A 25,613-nucleotide genomic window follows, 5' to 3' on the forward strand; every position below is an offset into this window, starting at 1 on the left:
CCACCCAAATAATAATAATAATAATAGCTGCTCTGTAAAAAGGAGAATAACAGTAACTAAAATACTAATGCTACCAGGAGGAGAACTACCATTAGTGACGAGCAAGCTAACCTTAGCGATGAGCTAGCTATCCTTAGTGATGAGCTGTTTGAGGGCAAACTGTGATTTTTTATTTTTTTATTTTTTTACATTTTAGAATAAAAATGAATGGAATTAGAATTTTTATTTTTAAATCTTAATCTGTCCCGGTCTCTGTTTTTCCTGGTTCCTTGGTTTTGACTCTGCTCTACTAAAAATCTTGGTCTTGACTCTGACTCGGCTCTAGCGGTCTTGACTACTCACACTTACACCTCATACACCACCATACGCCATGCTAATCAGTGCTAATTTGTGTCACTGCAGTGCTGAGAATCATAATGACCCACCACCCAAATAAAAATAAAAATAATAATAATAGCTGCTCTTTTGGGTCTTGAGTATTGAAGAACTTGGTAAAAGGAGGATAATAATAAAGTATACACAGAAACAGATGCAGGACTGTTGATTTTCATCACCTAAATGTTGACTTCATTACTCCAAACCTTGAGTAGCTAGCTATAAATCCTGTATCTCTCATCACTTGAATCTGCTGTTTGCCTTCCCTGCAAGCAGCAGTGCAGCAGCAGCGCTGCCCCAGCCTGTCGTCTTGTGGCAGTCGACCCCCAAAGCCGAGAGCTCTGTGTGGTCCTCCCCACAGCTGTTACGTAAAAGCAAGGATATGGGTGGAGTTCCTGAGCCCCTTTGCACGCTATAAAACCCAGCTCGCCCCTTGCTCAGCGCAGTCAAGGGTGTTACTTACGAAAGGGATCTTTCCTGCGGAGAACCATGCCGGCTAAGCCAGCCCCTGCAAAGAAGGCGGCCAAGAAGGAGGCCAAGAAGGAGGAACCAGCTCCCGCTCCTGAGCCAGCGCCAGAGCCTGCACCTGAGGCTCCTCCTGCTGAAGCCCCACCGGCCGAGGCTCCCCCGGCCGAGGCAGCACCGGCCGAGGCAGCCCCACCAGCAGAGGGAGAGGCACCTCCCGCCGAGGCTCCACCAGCTGAGGAACCCAAGGCACCAACTCCCCCTCCTCCAGAAGGTACGGTTCACCATCAGGGTACCACCCCGGTAGTAGTTCTCAACTCTGGAGACTCTGGAGACTTTCTTGCACAGTTCAAGGATTCCCTGCCTCAAATCAGCTTGATCCTTCCTTCTCATTAGGGGAATCAAGTCCTTCATGAGACAGGGAACTCTTGAAACTTTGCAAGGACAATGGGTTGAGAACCCCCCAGAAATCCCCTCTCACCCCACCATCACCAAACCTCCCCCTAACTTTCACCTAGCTCCTCACGCCTCTACGGGAAACAGAAAAAGAAATTGACGAACTGATCTCTTCTTAACATAGTTACAGAAGCATGACCTTTACCAGCACGTTAACCTCTCTAACTGCAGAGGTGTGAGGATCCGTTGACAGCGCAGTTTCCCCCTCGCTGTGACAGTGAAACCCTTTTTAGAGCTTCACAGTTCAGCCCAGGCTGGACAGCACCATAAGGAATCCACAGCTGTTTGCCCGATTTTCGCTTTTAAACACTTCTCTGACAGCTTTGGCATGCCTTTGATCAACAGCCTGCCTATACAGCTATTTTTATTTCAGTGTGTGTGCACAGCTGACACAAAACCTAGCGTTTCCTTTTGACGTGCGGAAGCGTATTCAGCACCCGACACTACGCAACAGCTTCTGTGTAGGACTTGTTCAACACGCAGTTCATGAGGCTTGCTGGGATTTGTCCAAAGGTTTTTAGCTCGCCGTTCCCCAACCTCTTACATCTGCTACATTCTCCTTGCCAACGCATTCATTAGGGTCCAACATCTTGTCCAATCTTAGCTTCTCCAGCTGCTGCTCATGAGCCTGCAAACCTTGAGGGTCAGCCTGAAGCAGGATTACATTACAAAATAGATTCAATCGCCACCTTCTGATGCAGATCTGCTGGATCATCGCAACATAGCTGTCCATGTAAGAAGCCGAAGCCACGTGTTGGTACAAGCTGCTAGTGTTGGTACAGAAGTATTTATATTAGTTTTATTAGAATTACTCACATCATCTGAGGAAGTACATCACTGACTAAGGTTCTTTGGAAGGTGCTTTGGAAATAGGCATAATAGTCATAATAGGCTTTAAAAAAAACTTAGGGTAGCGATGTCGCCTTTTATACATTAGCTCACAGTAGCATGCACAAAACATAAAACTGTCTAAGCCAATACTGAGGAAGCTGTTGCTAGTGTTGCTTCTGCTGATGCCAATAACACTTTGGAATGCTTTGCAATCTCTTGTTTTAACCATTTGAGTGATGCTCTAGAACTCAAAGAACTGCTTTTGGTTTCAACTTTTCCACAATTTGATCTCTTGTTGAAACAAACCAATTGTTAGTTTAAAAAGCTTTAAAAAGACTATTTACACACAGATTCGAACAGGTTGAACCAAATCCAATGGATCAAGCATTCAGATTTTAACTGGAAACCAAAGCAGGTCCTTTTAAGGCATCACTCAAAGACAGTACTTTTTTTGTAATGCTGCAATCAAACTGTTGTGCAAATGATGCAAAAAAAAAAAGAAAAATCTTACTCTGCTATGTTAAGCTACAAAGGCTCCAGCTTTTATTCACACCCTTAAGGAAAACTGCTCTTTTATCTGCTGCTTCTAATGGACTCCTGCCTATTTAACACCAGCTGCTGCTGAAGCTCCACCGGTTGAGGAGGTCAGAGCTCCTACCCCTCCTCCTCCTGCAGGTAAACCTCCTATTCTGAGGAGAACATGCTGCTTTACTTAACTACACTTTATCTTTGATCATCATCTTATTATTATTCTTCTATATTGTGTATTGTTATGTATTTCCTCAGCATTACCCAAAAGGTAGTCTTGGTAGTGATTTTTTAGTTTTTTGTAATTTTGTAAATGGATTTTGGTTGCTTCTTCAGAGCCCACCAGTGAGCCCCTGGAGCTGGTCGTGGAAGATGTCAACGACACTTCAGTCACAATCCAGTGGAGACCTCCTGCCACTATTGGCAACGCCGGCTTGGACGGATACACTGTGGAATGCTGCAAAGAAGGAAGTAAGTCGGAGGCTCTCTCTGCACGTGGCTATGAAGCTTCTACTCTGTCAGAGGCCTCTGTCAGAGTGTTATTCGAACCCGGGCTATAGCAGCTAATACACATATATATCCATATATGCCCCTCTGAAGCCCAGCAAACAACCAGACAGGAAGATAGATAAGCTATTTTATAGATAAGAAGATGCTAGTTGATGAATGAGGCGTTCTGATCACTGCCTGATCACATGAAAAATAGTGATTAGAGTAAATGAACTCTAAAAAGTGAATAAAACATATGACAAAATATTTAGATAAAATGCATAAAATGTGTAGAACTTTACAGTAAGAGTCACAAACGAATAAAAACAAAATTAAGTAATTTTAGGTTTCATTTGGTTTGACTGATCCTACAAAAAAAATTTAGCTATTGAGAAACTAGAAAAACAGTATTAATTTATCATATTGTAAAAAAAATATTTTATAATATTGTATTACATTGGATAAACGCTTATTCCTTCCAAATAAGTAGGATTGAACTGTAGAATAGTCTAAATAAATAAATAAATAAATAAATAAAAATAAAGAAAACGTAGTTGGCGTCTGCTTATTGGTCCTCTATAACATTCAAACTTTACATGAGTTGAATAAAAGTGCTTGGTTAAGAGTTAATTAACAGAAAAGTGAATAAAACATATGAAACACTAATAAAAAAAAAGATAAAATGCATAAAATGGTTAAACGAATGTAAAAAAAGAAAAAATTAAGCAATGTAATTTAAGCAATAACTAACGCTTAAAAATGCTGGAAATATTATGGAATTGAGACATATTAGTTAAAAAAAAACATTGTAATTATTAATGATGTTTTAAATTATTTTAATTATGTGTTAATTAGTTGATACATTCTGTCTGTTAAGTACTGTTTATTAAAGTACCCTTAATGTAAAATGTGTACAGATAAAATTTATAGTTATAAAATATAAGCACACAAAAAAACAAAGATCTTAAATAACAGTAAAAGAGACAGATATGTACACTACATTTTCAGAACAGAAGTAAAAAAATTAAACATTGAATGTATATTTTAGTGTAGTTAAGTGTAGTAAGTTTAAAGTGCAATAAAGATTAAATTTTAAATTTAAAACATTTCTAATGACCTCAATACAAGGAAACATGGGCATTTTTGCTCCTTACGAGCTCCTCGTCTTAAAATACCCCAGTGACATACTGCACCACTCCCCAAATTAAACACACAGAAATGCAAATTACAGTTTCATTGCCTGGTCAGACCTCTCAGTTGCACCTGTCCCCAAAGTGTCACCAGTAGATTTACACGCGTACCTACCTCGCGTCCCTATAAGGACACAGGCATTTCTAGCCGTAACACTGTCTCCAGCAACCCCTGTAGATAGAAAGTGAAAGACCTGCCAGGTAACAGAAACAGCTTCAGTACAGCTGAAGAAAAACTGATTCGAATTTGAATCATTTAAATAATTTTATAATAATAAATTGCAGAAATACAATACATTTATTAATAATGTTTTAATAAATGTATTATACAAGCCAAAACATTTTCTTAAGAAGATTAATAAATAGCTTAATAAATATTATACTGCATCACATTATATTTATGGCATTTCGATAGTGAATTACTTCAATATTAAGTTATTTCTATTGCAGAAATTTGCACCAATGTAGGGTTAGGAGTCTTGCCCAAGGACTCTTATTGGTTTATCACAGTATAGTCACCCATACCTAGAATTGAACCTCAGTCCCCATTATGATGTGGTGTCTCACTGGAAGGTAGTGTTGTTTTCCACTGCACCACACCAAACACACAAAAAATCAATTATTCATCATATTTCTGACAAAGTTTCAGATTCATTTTTTGTAGTTATTCTTAAAAAAATGTCTTTAGAATGTCTCAGAATTTCCTTTTTTTAACACTTCCCTGAATTATTCCCTGATTATTTAAAAAAAAATGATAGTTATTTTGTGTTTTTTTTTTAGTACCTGAAATACTGTAGAGTACAACTTTATATATATTACACTTACATAACCTTCTGAAGGCAACTGATATAAGGATATAGAATATAAATATTAATAATAACAACAGCATAATACTACTAATAAAAGCATATTCCAACGCATATTTCATATCTGTCCTCAAAATGGCAAAAACCCCACATCTGATATTTGTTGTAATATGCCTGTATATAAAATATTATTTGGGCATAATTTAGTTTCATGAATTGTTCCCAACAGTCCATAGTTTTCTTACAGTCAAAATCACGTTTTATAATAGAAGGATTGAGAAATTAACACTGTATATATGCAACACCATGATTTCTCTTCTAAAGAGTTATGTTTATAGTTTACTGCAAATTTTAACACAATTCTTTATGTATCTAAGATTGTTTGCTATTAAAATGTTTTAATGTTTGTTTAGAATTGCTTTTAAAAACATTTTTAAGCTCATAAAAAACAAGTTTTCTATTATTATGGCCCCAGAATTTAGATTAGATTAGAGAGATTAGAGAATAATGAAAAGCATTAACACTTAAATAATCAGTTAAACATAAAGCATTAATTGAGTCAAGTTTTAATAAGATTATCTCAAAATCAATACAATCACATCCAATTACTTTTACTTTTATTTTTATGTTTTAACTCATTATACATAAAAAAGCATGCAGGTGTTTTAGCTGGAACCTACTTTATTGTTCTTGAAGGCCAGTAATCTAGTTTGGAGCGTATTATCGTATTATGGAGGAGCACAGAAAGAAGGAATCTTGATCTTTATATGTTTTTTGTCTCTTTTTTGTATTTTGTGCAATAACTGGATTTTCAGTCATTTTATTTGATCTTTTCCTCTGTGTTTCGTGTAGCTGGTGACTGGAAGGCTGTGAACGAGGAGCTCACCGTTTCCTGCCGCTATGTTATCAAGAACCAGACCACTGGTGACAAACTGAACATCAGGGTGGTGGCTGTTAATGCTGGAGGCCGTAGCCCTCCTGGTGTTTTGCCTGATGCTGTTCTGGTCAGAGAGGTTGTTGGTAAGTTCTGGAGTTTTCTATATAAAAAAGTAGTATATTAGTCCTTTACCTCTCAAAATAACCAGAGAACAGCTAAATATTACTGTTTCTATTTCTACTAATCAATTTATATTGGTTTATTTTGTTTATTTTATCATTTTTAAGTCCTTAAAATTTGTGGTTAATGTAAAGTAGGTCATATTGTTTTTTTAATTATTATTATTTAAAATTAGAGCTGGTCTGGTCCCCATTTTGTAATATATAATGTGTGTTTTAGAAAAATCTCCCCTCTGTAAACGAGCCTGGACCTGGGTCTGAGCTCCAGCTCTGCTCCCCAAACTGTTGGCTTGGCAAACTGTGTAGGAAACTTTGTTAGAAGGGTGATTTAACTTTGGCTCACTTGATGGTGTTGCCTTACAAAACTTACAAACTTTGTTGTTGGTTTAATTATATGGCAGGAACACCATGCTAAAATAAGTGTCATAGAGGTGTCATATTGTAAAATCACAGTAGTCCTTGAGTATTAACTGTACAACAAATACCTACGAAATACAAATTGTATTATTTTTAACAATATTATAAAAAACAAATCTAAATGATGTATAACAGAACTGTAAAACAGAATTAATGTAAAATATCAGTGTATATTATAATTACATGAGATTTAATTGTTTCAAATTCAGTCCAAATTTCTATTTCTTGAGAATTAATTGATTAAAATATTCAGCTATGAAATTAGTTTAAAATACAAATTCTTGAAAGATATAAATTCATTTTTTTTGCAAACTCAAGTACTGCCCATTAACTTAGAAATAACACAGAAATAACAGATTTTTAAACAAGATTAAGTCTTATTTTTGGTTAATTTATGGCAAATTTAAGTCCATTACTATGCATAATCCATGTACATTAAGTATTCAAGTCTATTTAAATTGTATTTGAGTGCATTTCTCCTATAAACAGAAACACTTTTTTATTTTTTCTAACTTTAAATGATAATTTCTAAGCAGTTTTCAGCAGTCAGCGCTGAAACACTCCTTATAACTTCAGTGTAAAAGGAATGGGTGGGGTTAAATAGGTGAATAGGTTTATATGCAAAACACTAGGTTGGTACTCAAGCAACATACTGTCCATATATGGTCGGTATGGTTTTAAGAATGCACAATAGGAGTTAAAAGTAACAGAGTTTACATACTACACATTATTTTTACTATGCTAAACATATCAGCTTAATTTCATATCGTACAGCCTTAAAGGAGTGAGAAATGTTATCTAAAGGAGACCCATTCTGGATGGGAACTGTTATATGCACACATTTACAGTAGTTGCTGTAGAGAGCGCAGGATCTAAAGAAAGAAATCGTAAATGTAGGATGGAAAGTTGAGCTGGTCTAAAATGTAACATGAGGCCGGTCTACGTACTTCAGGCATGCAGGGTGCATGCAGTGATTTAACAGAAGGACCACAGCGTGCACTACTTTTCCAGTTCTGGTACAAGCCTGCAGATGGGCAGTGTAGGAAGAATGAAATCCTGGATACAAATGCTTGGAAATTTGTTGGGAAGTGCTTTCCATTAACGAGGATTACATATGAAGGGTTTTACACGGCTTTGAAACTGTGGATAGAAAGCGTTCTGGATCAGTGTCAAGCTACTTCCCACAAGAGCGATGGTGACAAGTGTGAATGGTGCATATGGGGGGGGGGGGGGAGACATTCCCATGTGTTCTCACACCATGCATGGAGCCGAGCAGCAGCTCGGGTTACCTGTAAGCTCTTTGCACTTGCCAGAGATGCGGTGTTTATCTAGAAGCATGCCATGGAATTTGAAAGACCACTTTTTGGAAATGCTAAACTAAAGCAATAACTGAATGGTTTTCCATTTAAAAAAAAAAAAATATATATATATATATATATATATATATATATATATACGCTTTTAAAAAGAAAAAGCCAGATGATGTACATAGATGATACTGTCATCTTTTCAAATGGTTTCCATTGATCATAGAACTACATTCTGTTCAAAATGGTTTTATACTATATTGCAAGAACTTTAAGACTTTAAATTTAAGAATTTAAGAATTTCCTATTTACCTTTTATATATTTTTAGTTATAGCTTTTATACTAACCTGTATTTCTAATATCTCAAAATATTCCCTTGCCCACTGAATCTATAATAAAACTATGCATGGCCAAAGTTGAAATAAAATTGTATTAGGGTAAAAAGCAAAAACTACTTTTTATTAAATAAATAAAAAAAAAATATATATATATATATATTTAATGTATTGCAAAAGTTAAAACTAACCTATTTAAACTTTATCACTGTGAATTTATATGTTTTTAAGAGTTTTAGGACAGATAAGAGGGTGACACTTTACAAGCTGTAAAGCAATATGTAAGCAGTGCAACTCTCAATATTAAATCAAATACAAATTCCAATTTATGAATTTTTAAACAAAAAGTCAACTATTTTTAGGTCCCAAAAAAGACGAAATGTCCAGAAAACAGAGGTCATATAGCAAACCAAAGAACAGTCTGTAAACCCGGCGCTTGACTCACACTGCTGTTTTTATGTGTTTATTATGTGTTTTTATGTGTCATGTACATGATTTTAGCAGTGATTCAATGGTCAAGTGTTCACTGGGTGGCCAGCTGTAAGATTATACGCTCTGTTCATTTTTAGGTCTCGTCATACGATGGAAATAAAAGCACAGTTGTTTCAGGGCTTCATTAAAAGTATATTAGAGTTAGAGAACACATTTGTTCTCACATTCTGTTTCCCATTTAGAGGCTTATTTTAGTGTCATATTTCACTTCTAAAAGTTTGTGTGTTCTTGTTTGGAGGGAGATTAACCTACAGTACATATAAACCTTGAAAAAAATACATATTTTCTTATATCAGCTCATTGAAAGTCTGAACTTTAGAAGTTGCATGCATTGCTGAAAGCAACAAAATAACTTATTTTTCAATTTTTTTCTCAATTGAAACAAGAACAGAAATGTGCAAAATTGTGCATTGTACATTTTTTAGTTGGAACCTTAAATTTGTAGGTCAAAGTGGAGTTGAATTGCTTTTCACTATATGATAAGTCATTAAATATCAGTCGAATATTCTTTACTTCTGGTTTTAGCTTTATTAACCCTGGTGAAAAAAATCTATATACTTAATTATACTTAAAACATATTGAGAAATGTCTAATTATGCTGTAAACAGATTTAAGTTATTACTTAAAATATATTAAAAGTACATTAATATTATGCGTTGATCAAATGTGGAAAGAAAAATTTTGATCATTTTTTTTTAAAGTGCAATATAATGTATTTAAAAAATAGACTACTGTGAAGTACACTTTTTGATTAATATAATTATAGTTCAATATACTTCTAAAATACTTATTTCCATATATATTTCTGTACATTTCTAGCATATAAGTGTGTTTAAAACAACTTACAGTTACAGTAGTTCACTTAAAATGCAATGTATCATGTAACTTTTTTTAGACAGTAAATTAAATGACTACATTTAATAAAAATTAAGGTGAATTTGTAACATGCTAAAAATTGTTGTACAGTATATTAAAATATATATTTTATACCCATCGAAGTATACTAGTATACTACTTGTATGTGTGCTACTTACAAAAGACATGAACAAAAAAACATATTTTTACTCTAATTTAAATAGATCACATATATTTAACATCCATTCTTAGTACATTTCTAATATTCTTAGTGTTTAATAGTTGTAATATATGATACAGGTGTAATACTCATTAAATGTGTTATAATTTGACTGTAAGCATATTTGAAATATTTAAAATATGCGGTTACATACTGTACATGAAGTAGTATGTTTAAATGTTACTTAAGTATATTTAAAATAGTTCTGAACTAGTTCTATAATTTTAATACAGTTAAGTATACTTAGCACTTAGCAATTTAAGTAAGACTTTTGTACATTGTATTTTTTACAATTAAAGTATAATAAGTGCAATAAAAAGTTTTTTTTTTCCATTTTAGCACTCTTTAAATATACTGATTAATAATAAAGTGGTACAAGAACACTTTAGTGCACTATAGCATAATAATGCTTGGTATATTTTAATCTACTTTTTTTTTTCACCAGGGTGCCTCTCTTTATTAGTACTCTAAATGCAAAAGGCAAAAGAAGACAGCTCCAGCTGAGTTGACATTTAAAGAATGCCAAGCCTTGCAAAAAGCTCATGTCGCACTGAGTGTCTGCTGGGCTAATCTGGTTAGCGCGGTGTCAGAGGTTTTAAAACAGTGAGGATAACATTATTCTGAGCTGTAGCCGTTCGGCTGTAATTTTCGTACGCCTGTTTGTCTGTTTTAGGGTTTATATTTCAGTGGAGAGACTCCAAAGTTATTGAGAATTTCTCATTAAAGTACTTGATGTAACTCAAGCTGTCCGTCGTATGTTATAAGTAGGCGGGATGTGACAGCACTGACCTATTTACAGCTGTGATGAGATGAGCAGGTCCACCGTCAGCATGTCAGATCTCCCAAAGTAGATGTACTACAGATTTAAGACAGCTTAGCCATTAGCGTGGCAGAGTAAAACGATGATGGTGATGATGATGTTTCATAGTTTTATTATGATTATAATGCTAATCGCTAATGCTTAAGGGTTTAGCTGTGCAAAATTTGCAAAAGTTAGTAAAGGTTGGGATTGGAGATTATATTAGTGGTTAGCATTCTGTAGAGCATTCTGTGCTCTGAAAGGACTTGAAACTCGATCTGAAGTTGAATCTTAAGGTTACATACTCATAACTACTCATACTCTACCTCGTAGTCAACTTTAAATTAGTTACTTTTTTAAGTGAGTAAGTCAGTCTTAGTCTTAGTAAGTTATGCCATACAAAATTGCTTACAGTTTTAACATTTTCTTTAAAAAGTCCAAGAAAAAAAGTGTTTTTGAACCACAGTATTGATCACAGCTCTACTCTAATAAGGATGGATCCCATTTATTTCCCTATTAATTTAATAAATTCTAAATTTAGCATTGGCAAATGTCAGAATCATCAGGTAACATTTTCTATGAATGTCATCTCTATAAGACTCTATAAACATATTTATAACACATTATAATGCATTCATAAGGCATTATAAACATGGCTATACATATTTATAAAACTCTATAATTCATCATAACCATGTTTATTATGCATCATAAACTGTGATTATAATGCATTAATAGCTGTGTTTATAACATGTTATACGTCAATACCAAGAAACTCAGTCCCTGCTTGCAGACTTTATCATGACTAAAGTAGCTTCCAACTTATAAACACACCCTCAATAATCCTATAAATATATTTTCAACCACTCATGAATTATACTTGTCTTGAATATAATATTAGTTACAGTCAATTATAATGTATTATAACAGGTCTTTGTGCACTCTAAGTAAAGTGACAGACTTTCATTGTGGGACTAGATTTTTAACGATAGATATATACTATTTTAACATCTATATCATAAGCATAGCTTATAATTTACTATGATCACAAGTCATAATGCTTAATAAACATGGCTATAGTAGGTTATGCATTTTTATAAATATTTGTAGCCATGTTTATAATGCCTTATGAATGCATTATAATATATAATGAATGTAGTTGTAGAGTCTAATAAAGATGACATTCATAGAAAGTGTTAACGAAATTTCGGTAACACTTCCTATGAACCCTGTATTCATAATGCATTATAAATGCATTCATAATGCATTATATGACATGCATAATACCTTATAATGACTGTAATATGGCTGTATAATAAGTATAATAAGTACTTACAGTGACATTCATAACACATTATAAACTACAAGTATAAGGGTTTATAAAGAAAGGGCTTACAATGCCTTATAATATCTGGTCATAAGAACATTGTACAATGTAGTGTTGTCAGGCACTATAACAGATTGCACAGATTTGGTATATTTTGTTTTAAAACTACATTGTATAATGTTCTTTTCTACAGATGACAAAAATCCTGCATCAGCTTTTACTGCATCAGTGTTTTTGAACCGCAGTATTGATCACAGCTCTACTCTTATAATGATGGATCCCATTTATTTCCCTATTAATTTAATACATTCTAAATTTAGCATTGGCAAATGTCAGAACCATCGTTAAAAAAAAACTGTGTAAGCAACTTATAAGAAGAAATTCGGTAACACTTCCTGTGAACCCTGTATTCATAATGCATTATAAATGCATTCATAATGCATTATATGACATGCATACTACCTTATAATGACTGTAATATGGCTGTATAATAACTCATAAGTACGTACAGCGATATTCATAACACATTATAAACTACAAGTATAAGGGTTTATAAAGAAAGGGCTTACAATGCCTTATAATATCTGTTCATAAGAACACTGTACAATGTAGTGTTGTAATGCACTATAACACAGATTGCACAGATTTGGTATATGTTGGTACAACACTACATTGTATAATGTTCTTATATACAGATGTTATGTTAAGGCATTATAAGCCCTTTCTTTATAAACCCTTATATTTGTAGTTTATAATGTGTTATGAATGTTGCTGTAAGTACTTATGAGTTATTATACAGCATTATTACAGGCATTATAAGTTGTTATGCATGTCATATAATGCATTATAAATGCATAAATTCATAAGGCATGAAGGTTCATAGGAAGTGTTACCGAAATTTCTTCTTAACAATAGTTGATGAATAATGCCCATTGTATTCAAGCACATACAGTACCAGTAAAAAGTTTATTATTAATCTACAATGAATTATACTATTTATACTGTATATACAGATCTGGAAAAATAAGAAACCTCTTAAAAATAATGAATTTCTTTGATTTTACCAAATTAAAAATCTCTGGAATATAATCAAGAGGAAGATGGATGATCACAAGCCATTAAACCAGGAGTAAAGGCATAAAGTTATCCAAAAGCAGTGTGTAAGACTGGTGGAGGAGAACATGATGCCAAGATGCATTAAAAAACTGTGATTAAAAACCAGAGTTATTCTACCAAATATTGATTTCTGAGCTCTTAAAACTTTATAAATATGAACTTGTTTTCTTTGCACTATTTGAGGTCTGAAAGCTCTGCATCTTTTTTTTTTTTTTATTATTTCAGCCATTTCTCATTTCCTGCAAATAAATGCTCTAAATAACCTTATTTTTATTTGAAATTTTGGAGAAATGTTGTTTGTAGTTTATAGAATAAAACAACAATGTTCATTTTACTAAAACATAAACCTATAAATATATATTAATGTTAGATTTCTTGTTTCCCACTGTAGATCGCCCCAAGATCCACCTGCCCCGTATTCTGAGACAGCGCTATGTGGTGAATGTTGGAGAGAAGATCAACCTTGTCATCCCCTTCAGCGTATGTGAGCCCTAACTCTTCAACACGGCTCAGCATGATTTATAACCCCTTAAACAATACAGACTCTCTGCATTTACACATCAGCAGCTACTAACCCTCAACAGCGCTGGGATTTCTCTGTGAGCTTTCAGTTTAGACTTTCTGTGTGTTTTCCTCCACGCAGGGCAAACCTCAGCCCGTGGTCACCTGGACAAAAGACGGCCAGCCTCTCGACACCAAGAGAGTGAACATCCGTAACACCGACAAGGACAGCATCTTCTTCATCCGCACCTCTGAGAGAGCGGACTCCGGCGTCTATGAGATGTGTGTTAAGGTGGACAGCTTTGAGGACAAAGCCCAGTTAACCCTGCAGATCATTGGTAAGAAGTTCAGGGCTTAATATTATATAATTAATAATATAATGTACTTAATAATATTCACATATATTTGAGTTGATTGGTTAGTTAGTTAGTGAGTTAGTTAGTTGGCTGATTGTTTAGTTGGTTGGTTGATTAGTTGGTTTGATGGTTGGTTGGTTGGTTGGATGGATGGATGGATGGATGGATGGATGGATGGATGGTTGGATGGTTGGATGGTTGGTTGGTTGGATGGATAATGGGTGGATGAATGGATGAATGGTTGATTGGTTGGTTGGTTGATTTGGATGGATGGGTTGATGAATGGATGGATGGATGGATGAATAAATAGTTGATTGGTTGGTTGGTTTGGTGGTTGGTTTGGTTGGTTTGATTGGTTAGTTGGTTAGTTGGTTAGTAGGTTAGTTTGTTTGTTAGTTAGTTAGTTAGTTAGTTCATTAGGTCGTTGGTTGGTTGTTTGGTTGGTTGGTTGGTTGGTTGGATGGATGGATGGATGGATGGATGGATGATTGGTTGGTTGGTTGGTTGGTTGGTTGATTGGATAATGGGTGGATGAATGGTTGATTGGTTGGTTGGTTGATTTGGATGGATGGGTTGATGAATGGATGGATGGATGGATGAATAGTTGATTGGTTGGTTGGTTTGGTGGTTGTTTTGATTGGTTAGTTGGTTAGTAGGTTAGTTAGTTTGTTTGTTTGTTAGTTAGTTCATTAGTTTGTTGGTTGTTTGGTTGGTTGGTTGGTTGGATGGATGGATGGATGGATGGATGGATGGATGGATGATTGGTTGGTTGGTTGGTTGGTTGGTTGGTTGGTTGATTGGATAATGGGTGGATGAATGGTTGATTGGTTGGTTGGTTGATTTGGATGGATATGTTGATGAATGGATGGATGGATGGATGAATAGTTGATTGGTTGGTTGGTTGGTTTGGTGGTTGGTTTGATTGGTTAGTTGGTTAGTAGGTTAGTTAGTTTGTTTGTTTGTTAGTTAGTTCATTAGTTTGTTGGTTGTTTGGTTGGTTGGTTGGTTGGTTGGATGGATGGATGGATGGATGGATGGATGGATGGATGGATGATTGGTTGGTTGGATGGTTCATTTGTTGGATGGTTGGTTGGTTGATTGGTTAGTTGGTTGGTTGGATGGTTCATTTGTTGGATGGTTGGTTGGTTGGTTGGTTGGTTGGTTGGTTGGTTGGTTGGTTGGTTGGTTGGTTGGTTGGTTGGTTGGTTGGTTGGTTGGTTGGTTGGTTGGTTGGTTGGTTGGTTGGTTGGTTGGATGGCTGGCTGGCTGGTTGGTTGGTTAGTTAGAAACAAAAGAAGTGTGCATTAAATGTTATTAACAAAACTATTACAATTTTATAGGCAATTTAAATTGTGTTTCAAATACAATTATATTGTCTTCTACACACAGAGCTGCCAGGTCCTCCTGCATCTGTAAAGATTGTGGATACCTGGGGTTTCAACGTCGCTCTGGAATGGACTGAGCCAAAAGACAATGGAAACACAACTATCACTGGCTACACAATCCAGAAAGCTGACAAAAAGACCGGGGTGAGAACTTCTAATCCTTATCTCATTCAGTGACTCAGTAATCACAGTTAAGTTGATTTCATTGCCTGAGTCTGGGCAGTGGGTCTCATTGAGTACAGTTATGGCACTATAGGCAGAGTTTATATTATAAAAACACACAAAATTCAATGAGAAATAATCAAATATTCCATATAAGAATGTTTGCCAATGTTTTGAAAAGGTTTCAGGAAGGTTAACTTTTAAATAATGTTACAGAGTAATGTTTTAGGAACGTTCTGAAAACATATGAAATAATAAAAATGGTTTGCATCACAATGTTATTAGGAGGTTTTCTCACATAACATTCCCAGCTAGATTAATTCTAATGTTATCAAATAGTTAAAAGTAACATTCCTAAAAAGAGAAATGAAAACATTGACACAAGCTTTGTTGCAGTGACCAGAACATTTAAAGGCATTCTAAGAACACACAGAAAACTTGAAAGATTGACTGGATTTAACTGTTCAGAATGTTCAGAAAGCTTTTAACTAACCAAAAATTGTAAGCTGGTTTGAAAAGAAAATCAGTAAAACATGCCAAATGAGTATTTCTTAAAGTATTTCTTTAATGGTGTAATATCTTTTTTTTTGTATTTACTGTAATACAGTAAATATATCCATGTTCAATTAAAGACATCAAAGTTAAAGTCTTCCAAATTACTCAAGTACATTATCAATACTGTATATGATTACATAAGTATATGATTAAATAAGTATTTTTTACCTCCATTCCCTTCAAAAGGCATTGTTAATTCTTAGTACATTTTTAAAATGTATATTCTAAACGTCCTCATATATTTATACACAATATATCTTATATGTGTGCATATAACTGTTCACAAATCATACTGGATTAATTTCAATCAAACTAGGTACTAAAGTGCTTTTTGAGCTATAGCATGTACACAAGTTATTCCAGTTGGCCTTCAGAGTGTGTAATTCTATTAATATGTTCAAGAAAATCTTTATTAATATAGTGAATGTTAAATCAATCACTTGTCAGAAGCCTTTTATTCAGCCGTTTGTTCAGCTCTTCTCTGTGCTCTTGTTCACAGGACTGGTACACAGTGTTGGAGCACTATCACAGGATGAACGCCACCATCTCAGACCTCATCATGGGCAACACTTACACTTTCAGGGTCTTCTCTGAGAACAAGTGTGGAATTAGTGAACAGGCTACTGTCACAAAGACCTTTGCCACCATCCAGAAGACAGGTGAACCTGGATTCTTCCTACAAGCTGAAGCATTTAAAACAGTATAAGAGAACTGAGTTTAAGAAGTCAGGATTTGATATATATATTGGGTTTTAAAATCTCAGTAGATAAATAGCTGTGTGTCATTCTGTCTGTCCATCAGGTATCGACTACAAGCCACCACAGTACAAAGAACACGACTTCAGCGAACCTCCCAAGTTCACCACCGTCATGCCCGACCGCAGCACCACTGTGGGCTACAGCACCAAGCTGCTGTGCGCTGTCAGAGGAAGCCCAAAGGTACGCCTTCTGAATCTACCTTTATTGCTTTTAGTGCAAACTAGTAACTAGAATGACTGTAGATGTCCATATTTATGCTCACCGTAACCAATAGAGGTTCCTAATAGTCTGATATCAATGTACAGCTCTGAAAAACATAAGAAAACTCTTAAAAAAATGATAAGAAAATATGATCACAAGCCATCAAACTTAAGCTGAACTGCTTGAATTTTGGCAACAGGCATAAAGTTATCCAAAAGCAGTGTGTAAGACTGGTAGAGGAGAACATGTGATTAAAAACCAGGGTTATTACACCCAATATTGAATTCTGAACTCTTTAAACTTTATGAATATGAACTTGTTTTCGTTGAATTATTTGAGGTCTGAAAGCTCTGCATCTCTTTTGTTATTTCAGCCGTTTCTCATTTTCTGCAAATAAATGCTCTAAATGACAATTATTTTATTTGGAATTTGGGATAAATGTTGTCAGTAGTTTATAGAACAAATAAGCAACATTTATTTTACTCAAATATAAACCTATAAATAGCAAAATCAGAGAAACTGATTTAGAAACTTAAACAGTGATCTTTCTATTGTAAAGCAGCTTTACAATAGAAAGAGATATATAACCTTCTTAACTTTCAATAGAAATCAGTGGTTAATCATTTTGAAGTGTTTCTATTGGTCCATTTATCAAGAAATGTTGACACAGTGTTAGAGACAGTTTGTTTGTTCAAATTGTGTAGTAAACTAAAAAAAAAAAAAAAAATGGAGATACTTTTTTTTTTTTTAACTGGACATTGACGATATCTACATCTATGTAGTGGGTTGGAATTGGCCAATAGAAAATTTGTAAGGTTTTATAATACTATAAGTCAGTTTAATAATAATATTAATAATAATATTGTATATACACAAACATACAATATACTACAAAACCCAAGCAAGTTAAAAGCAGATTAGCAAAATGAATATTCAGTGAAAGTAATGATTAAAATATAAATAAAAGACTGCATCTCTTACTTGATAGTTCTACCTTTCCTATGGCAAAGATAGTACGGACATTTTGATTGGCTGAACTGACAGCCGCTAAAAAAAAAGTATTGTTCAATGCTGGCTTTTGCCCTAATTCGCTTTCTGTTACACAAACACTGGTTACATACCTTTTTAGACATACTTAGAATTATTTTCAGATTGTTGAACAAATTATTATTTAACGATGGCTTTCGCCCCATTCACTTTCTGATACTCACTGGTTATATTATTTTTAATTTTTTTAATATTCTTCACTTAGAATTATCTTAAGCTAGAGTCAATATAGCAAATCCAGATATAATGAAGATATAATGGCTGAATAGAATTCAAGATATATTGTGTATATGTGTGAGTGATGGTTGGGTGGGGTGGCATGGGTGTGGCTGGGATTTAAAAGGAATCACAAATATATATATATATATATATATATATATATATATATTTACACATATATACACATATATTTATATATATATATATATTTACAACACATATACACATTATATCTTTAATTCCATTCAGCTATTATGTCCTCATTATATCTGGATTTGCTACATTATCTCTAGTTAAAGATAATTCTAAGTGAAGAATATAAAAAAAATAATAATAACGAAACCAGTGAGTATCAGAAAGTGAATATATATATATATATATATATATATATATATATATATATAACATTAACCCAATAACAGAACAATAAAAAAACAACAAATAAAACAATTGTACTTCCAGGTTAGCAAAAGATAATAAAATGACTAAAACACAGATAAATATGGTCTTTAATCACACATGTACTCAACTACTGATCTAAGTAGGCTCTGATTTTAGAAGTGCAGTCCTGTTTCATTATCAGCTCTCAGCACATTGTATGGCAGCGAGGCTAGAACTGGAATGGCCACAGGAATCTGGCAGTCAGCTCACCCTCGTAGACAGCGCGAGCCCCTGGGATGCATGATAAATAGAATAAACACACACTGGCGCAGGTTGGATGAGTGACGTTCTTGTGCAATGTGGTCCAGAGAGACCCCTGACTATGCTCGGGATACTTAGAGCATGCGGGCGCGGCATAGCGGGGATTTAGTCTCAGCGTGACTATGCGGCGAATGCTTAGCACCTTAATTGATCCAGCTATGAGGCATGAAAGGCTTCCTTAGCTACTATTAAATTCCAGTGTGTGTTACGCTCTGCAAGGACTTTGATTTCTTGGTTTCTTCTTCTGTGGAGAACATGAAGACCAAACACTTTCTTTTTTAGTTCTAGCAATCAAAATATAAACTGTATGAAATATTCCCAATCATTAATTTTAAATGCAATATATGGAATTCCTTAAAATACAATATTAGACAATCATGACTAGGTGCCGAATTGGATATAGTGCTCTATAGTGCTCCACAAACTATTAAACACATCTTATTAGACTGCTCTGCACTTTTAACCACCAAAATAACTTTTTATAGGGTAACAAATATGAAAAAATGAAAAGAAAAGATTCCACCAGCTAAAATACTTAATTTTCTTAAAATATATATTTAATTGTACTCAAAACATATTGAGAAATGTCTTAACAGATTTATTGTTGTAAAAAGTACAATATAGTATATTTTAAAATAAAAAAGACTGCTATGAAATACAATTTTAGTTTAATGCAATTCAATATACTTATAAAATACCTATTTTCGAATATACTTTTGTACATTTTTAGCATTTAAGTGTGTTAAAAACAACTTAAAGTACAATATATCATGCAACTTTTTAGAAAGTAAAATTAAAGTTAAATTACTACATTTATAAAATTTAAAGGAAATTTGTAACATGCTAAAAGTTGTAGTACAGTATATTAAAATATATATTTTATACCCAATAAAGTATACTAGAAGTGTGGTACTTACAAAAGACAGGAACAAGAAGCGTATTTGTACGCTAATGTAAATAGATCACATATATTTAACATCAATTCTTAGTACATTTCTAATGTACCTTGTGTATAATAAATAGTGATACAGTTGTAATACTCATTAAATATATTATAATTTTACTGTTAGCATATTTAAAATATAAGGTTACATACATGAAGTAGTATGTTTAAATGTTACTAAGGTATATTTAAAATATGGGGTTACATACATGAAGTAGTTTAAATGTTTAAATGTTATTTAAGTTTATTTAAAATAGTTCAATTTTAGTTTAGTTAAGCACAATTTAAGTAAGACTTTTGTACTATTTTTATACAGTTAAAGTATAATAAGTACCAAAAAGTAGTTTAATTTGTTTTATTTTATCACTTTTTAAATATATTGATTAATAATAAAGTGGCTACAAGAACACTTTAGTTTACTATAGCATAATAATGCTTAGTAAACGTTAATCTACTTGTTTTTTCACTAGGGCTTCATATGAAGAAACTGATTTAAGTCTGTGATGCTCGAGTTATGAACATTGTCGATGCCATAAAATAGCCAAAATGTTGCTGAAATGGCACAAAAAACAAACGAACAAATAGACAAACTTTCTCTTTTGTGCTTTTTTTATGCTTCTCTGCAGCCCAAGATCGAATGGATGAAAAACCAGATGATCATTGGTGACGACCCCAAGTTCAGGCAGATCAACAACCAGGGCATCTGCTCTCTGGAGATCCGCAAACCCGGTAACTTTGACGGTGGCGTGTACTCCTGCAGAGCCAAGAATGCGCACGGAGAGGCTATCGTCACCTGCAAGCTGGAGGTCAAACGTAAGTCCGGCACAACAAGAGACCATAAGCTCGACAGGTGCTGAGAAACAATGCAGGGCAGCAGTTGTGTACGCACTGCTGCTTCATCCTGACTGTGAGGTTAACGAGTGTCAAGGACAACAGTAAACAAAACACTGATTACTGCTCTTTTTTATACAAGACATACTGTAAAATTAATCAAATTAATACAGTATAATGATGTCTAAAATAAAATATTAATTTTCTACTGATTTATTTATACATATATCACAGTCCAAGTAAAGATTTGGGCGATATCCATAGGCAGTTATCGTCCTAAACACTGTGTTACATTGGCTTGATGTTAATCTAATCCACCTTAAGCCATGTTAATAGTCATGTTTATAGCCACTGATCTGCCTTGTGTTTGCTTGTGCTGGTTTTATTACTCTGAAGCCACTTAGCAGCTCAGGCATACATATGTGAGCAGACTTTATTAGATTTACTGTCATTGTAAAGTAAAGTCATTTAATGCCTTTCAACAACTGAATACTAAGAATACTAAGATAGAAGACCTTTAGAAGACCAGAATCACCTGCTGTAACACTTTATTTATTGCTGATGTTGTTCTAAACTAAAGATTATAACTTATTTCAAGCTGTTTTAAGCATTTTATCATTTAATATTTTATAATTATTATAATATTTTCCCTCCCCAACAGAACCAGTGATTGCTGATGCTGATAAGAAATAAGTTGTGAAGCCACCACATTCATGCAGGTCAGTGTAAGCAGCATTCTGCTGATCTGTCTGTCTGTCTGTCTGTCTGTCTGTCTATCTATTTATAATCAAATTTCCTTTGATGTCAGAAGAAGAAAAATTCCAAATAAACAAATGAGAGTCTATGTAAATAACTATATAAATATATGTTTAATTAGGTGTTTAAATATTTATCAGACACTTTATTAGATACTTTAAATAAGCAAATTAGAGTCTTAGTATCTATCTATCTATCTATCTATCTATCTATCTATCTATCTATCTATCTATCTATCTATCTCTATTTATCTATCTGTCTGTCTGTCTGTCTGTCTATCTATCTATCTATGTAAATATATGTTTAATTAGGTGTTTAAATATTTATTAGATACTTTAAATAAGCAAAATAGAGTCTGAGTTTCTGAGTATCTATCTATCTATCTATCTATCTATCTATCTATCTATCTATCTGTCTGTCTGTCTGTCTGTCTGTCTGTCTGTCAATCTTTCTAAATATATGTTTATATAATATATCTGTATGTTTAATCAGGTGTTTAAATATTAATTAGTTGCTTTATTTCATAATTAATTACTCATTAAAAGTGTGTCACAGTGTCGCAAGTATAATCATAATCTATCTATCTATCTATCTATCTATCTATCTATCTATCTATCTATCTATCTATCTGTCTGTCTGTCTATCTATCTATCTATCTATCTATCTATCTATCTATCTATCTATCTATCTATCTATCTATCTATCTATCTGTCTATCTGTCTGTATATAAATATATGTTTAATTAGGTGTTTAAATATTTATTAGAAACTTCATTTCATGATTAATTACTCATTAAAAGTGTGTCACAAGTCTTTAATCATAATTAACGTTCCTTTGATGCCGGAAGAAGAAGAATTCCAAATAAGCAAATTAGAGTGTGAGTTTGAGTTTACATCTAATTCGGGTCCTGACAGGGCATCCGTCTCCCCTCCCCGCCGCTGGCCTTACATGGTGGCGACTAAACTTGGAGAGTGCAGCCGCTGCTGCTGCCGGAGGGGGGTGAGTGGTTGTGCTCCATAAATTAGCCCTGGTGTGCCTCCATATGTGTACAACATGAGACCCAGTCACATTTCCCTGACTCAGCTCCAGGCTCCCCATTAGGCCCTGGGGAGTTCACAGCCGATCGCTGTGCCAGTTCTTCAGTTCTTACACTGTGAACAAGTTACAGTTATTTATGTGCTGGAATTATCTTGTATTAGCTCTATTCTATTATACTAGTTCCATGTAGATGGGGATACAATATTTGAAATATGAAAAATATTCTATATTAAAGCAGCAGTCCTTAAGATTTCTTCTTTTATATTAAAAGTAGAGTAGGAAAAGGGCAATATGTTATAATCAATCTGCTTTTTCTGGGTCCCACAAGTGTTTCTGGGTCCCACAAGTGTTTTGTGGTTATCTGAGCAACCATGGTGTTGCTAATGGTATTTGAAATATTAAATTAAAGAAATCTATCAAAATGTATTTATATACCGCTTTTTACAGCTAATGTCAAAAAGAATCAGACAAAACACTGAACACATAATACAGAACCCTCAGTGAGTAAATATTTCCTATATTAAAGCAGCAGTTCCTAAGATTTTTCCTTTTAAATTGAAAGTAGTCGTGTAGAAAGTAGAATAGGCTTATATTATCATTCCTGCAAAGACACACAGAGTATATTCATTCTAAAAAGTGGACAGAGTGCTAATGGAGTTTAAAATAGTAAAACTCTCCTATTTTAAAGCAGCAGTCCTTAAGATTCTTTTATGTTATATAAAAAATATTAGTGTTATCAGTAGTAGTAGAGTGGGAAGAAGGCAAAATGTAAATGGCATAAATGGGCTTCTGGTATCATTCTAGCAAAGACACATAGACTATATATATATTTACATATATGTCGTTTTTTTTTTTTTTTTTTTGCTTTTTGCTTTTTGTGGTTACCTGAGCAACTATAATGCTGCTAATCGTATTTGAAATATTAAATATTTCCTATATTAAAGCAGCATTCCTTAAGATTTTTCCTTTTACAGTAAAAGTACTAGTGTAGAAATTACAGTGGGGAGAGGACAAATATTATAATTCTAATTATAATTAGAATATAATTATAATTATAATAACGATACAGTATATTCATTCTAAAATTTGGACAGAGTGGTCTGGTAGGTCCTAGGACCTTTTTCTGGCTATAATATTTTTTTCCTGGTTACCTGAGGGACTGTGACACTGCTAATGCTACTGATATTGAAAAAGCTAAAACTGCATGTAAAACAAAGAAATCTGAATGGCAAACTCATCATCTGCTCATCAATCTTCACCAGCTTATTTGTGCAGTGTTAAACCAAAAAAATTGCATAATTATAACTGAAGAGAGCTGACTATTTGACATATTGTCAGTCATACTGTGAAACTCCTAAATGCCTTGGAATAAAAATGGCTATAGATATGTTATAAATACAGCCACAATACATTAAATAAATGTATATATACACACACATTACAAAATCCTCCCTAAAACACCAGATATATCCACTTTGTAAAGACCCTGCACCACAATGCCTGCTTTAAATGTACTTTTTAGCATGCTTTTTCAATTACACATTCTCACCAAACATGTACAGACCGTCCCTTAAATATTGGAATATATAATAATGAAAAGTTTCTAAGATTCTTTTAAAAGTTAAGCAGAATCAACAGTAAAACAAAGTTGAAACAAAGAGGGAAACTGAAACCTAATGTAGGTTCTGCTGCTTCAGCTGTGGTATATATGCTGCCAGAGGCCACTGACACCTGTTTCTTGTTCTTTCCTGTCTGCATATGTTCCAGTCCCAAATTAGGAGCAGCAGGAAGAGAGAGTCCTTTCAAAAGGTGAGGGCACAAGTTACTGTGCTGGGTGAATGCAGGCCCTGTACAATATGGTAACTTTATGAGATCAAACCAATATATATATATTCATTTTATGTACAATTATTTAATACAAATTTTATTGTGAATTATTTTGAATTTTGTGTTTGTAATGATAAATTAATTAATTTATTAAATGTTTAGTTTGTAGTGTAAAGGACAGTTGCTCGGTTGGAGCTTTGCAGAAAACAAAACAACATATATTTTATATATGTTTATATACTATATACTGTATTGTGGCTAGATGGATGGACAGACAGACATACAGACAGACAGATAGATACATACTTTATTTACCCCAAGGAGAAATCCTAGAAAAATCTCTATTTCTCTATATTGAAAGAAAAAAAGCTATATGGCATTTTTTTTTTTATTCCAAGCCATTTTGGAGCATTTCTATTGGTCCACTCATTATAAAATATATCTGTCAGATTCCCAATATGTCAAATAGTTTAAAAGCACTAAATATTGCAAAATTAAGCTATATATATTTTTTTATATTCCACACTGGAATAAAAAAAAAATACAAATAAAAAACAATGTCAGATGTTCTATATATTAGAATATATATATATATATATGTATGTGTGATATTTGACCCACTTTTTTTTTCTTGTTCTTGTTGTTTTATTTTTAGGATCTTGCCGACACTGGTTGCTGAAACATAAGAAAATCATGAACTGTACATATAAAGGAAAAAAAATAAAGAGACATTTAACGTCCTTTTCGTATGTAACACTCTGACTCACAATTAAAGCACATATATAGTTATTATATATATTGACTGCTGGTGGTCGAAACATCTATTTAAGTATTTGTGTCTATTTATGTATTTCCCCATACCTGTCTCTGTCCTATATTGTAAAGCTGATCGAGTTTCCACCAGTTCTATGGGATCACCTGCAAAAAGGGGAAAAGTCGTTTATCCACTTTTCAGTGTTTGTTAAGAATAAATTTGCGCCTTCGATTTGTTCTCGTTGTTCTTTTGTTGTTTAAGTGAAACTTAAATAATGCAAAGAAAACAAGTTCATGATGTTTTAAGAGTTCAGAAATCAATATTTGGTGGAATAACTGGTACAGCTGTTTTTAATCAGTTTTCATGCATCTTGGCATCATGTTCTCCTCCACCAGTCTTACACACTGCTTTTGGATAACTTTATGCCTTTACCCCTGGTGCAAAAATTCAAGCAGTTCAGCTTGATTTGACGGCTTGTAATTATCCATCTTTCTGTTGATTATATTCCAGAGG

General features: G+C 33.7%; 1 protein-coding gene across 4 annotated transcripts; it reads left to right on the forward strand.

Annotated features, from left to right (window-relative positions):
• Positions 1 to 815: 815 nt before the first annotated feature.
• On the forward strand, positions 816 to 25,331 carry mybphb (myosin binding protein Hb). 4 transcript variants are annotated; one of them, XR_001518721.3, is made up of 13 exons: positions 816 to 1,114; positions 2,743 to 2,802; positions 2,992 to 3,126; positions 5,993 to 6,160; positions 13,457 to 13,545; positions 13,709 to 13,904; positions 15,312 to 15,451; positions 16,524 to 16,683; positions 16,826 to 16,962; positions 20,521 to 20,707; positions 21,387 to 21,444; positions 24,287 to 24,328; positions 25,002 to 25,331. XR_001518721.3 is itself a non-coding variant. In XM_015606726.3 (12 exons), exons 1-11 carry the CDS (start codon positions 865 to 867, stop codon positions 21,416 to 21,418), a joined length of 1,554 nt encoding a protein of 517 aa, XP_015462212.3. In that variant the 5' UTR covers positions 816 to 864; the 3' UTR covers positions 21,419 to 21,444; positions 25,002 to 25,331. The 4 variants fall into 4 exon arrangements, 2 of the variants coding, with proteins under 2 accessions (XP_015462212.3, XP_049335443.1); XM_015606726.3 differs by lacking the exon at positions 24,287 to 24,328; XM_049479486.1 differs by lacking the exon at positions 25,002 to 25,331 and having other exon boundaries at positions 24,287 to 24,329.
• The last annotated feature ends 282 nt before the right edge of the window (positions 25,332 to 25,613 follow it).

This window comes from Astyanax mexicanus, chromosome 5, assembly GCF_023375975.1.
Source record: "Astyanax mexicanus isolate ESR-SI-001 chromosome 5, AstMex3_surface, whole genome shotgun sequence".
In the NCBI taxonomy this organism is placed as follows: Eukaryota; Metazoa; Chordata; class Actinopteri; order Characiformes; family Acestrorhamphidae; genus Astyanax; species Astyanax mexicanus.

Bases quoted from the DNA above. Each gene is read 5' to 3' on its own strand.
- mybphb (XM_015606726.3), top strand. From the start codon at position 865: ATGCCGGCTAAGCCAGCCCCTGCAAAGAAGGCGGCCAAGAAGGAGGCC. The intron at 1,115-2,742 runs GTACGGTTCACC...ATTTAACACCAG, and splicing joins AACTCCCCCTCCTCCAGAAG to CTGCTGCTGAAGCTCCACCG. The intron at 2,803-2,991 runs GTAAACCTCCTA...TTGCTTCTTCAG, and splicing joins TACCCCTCCTCCTCCTGCAG to AGCCCACCAGTGAGCCCCTG.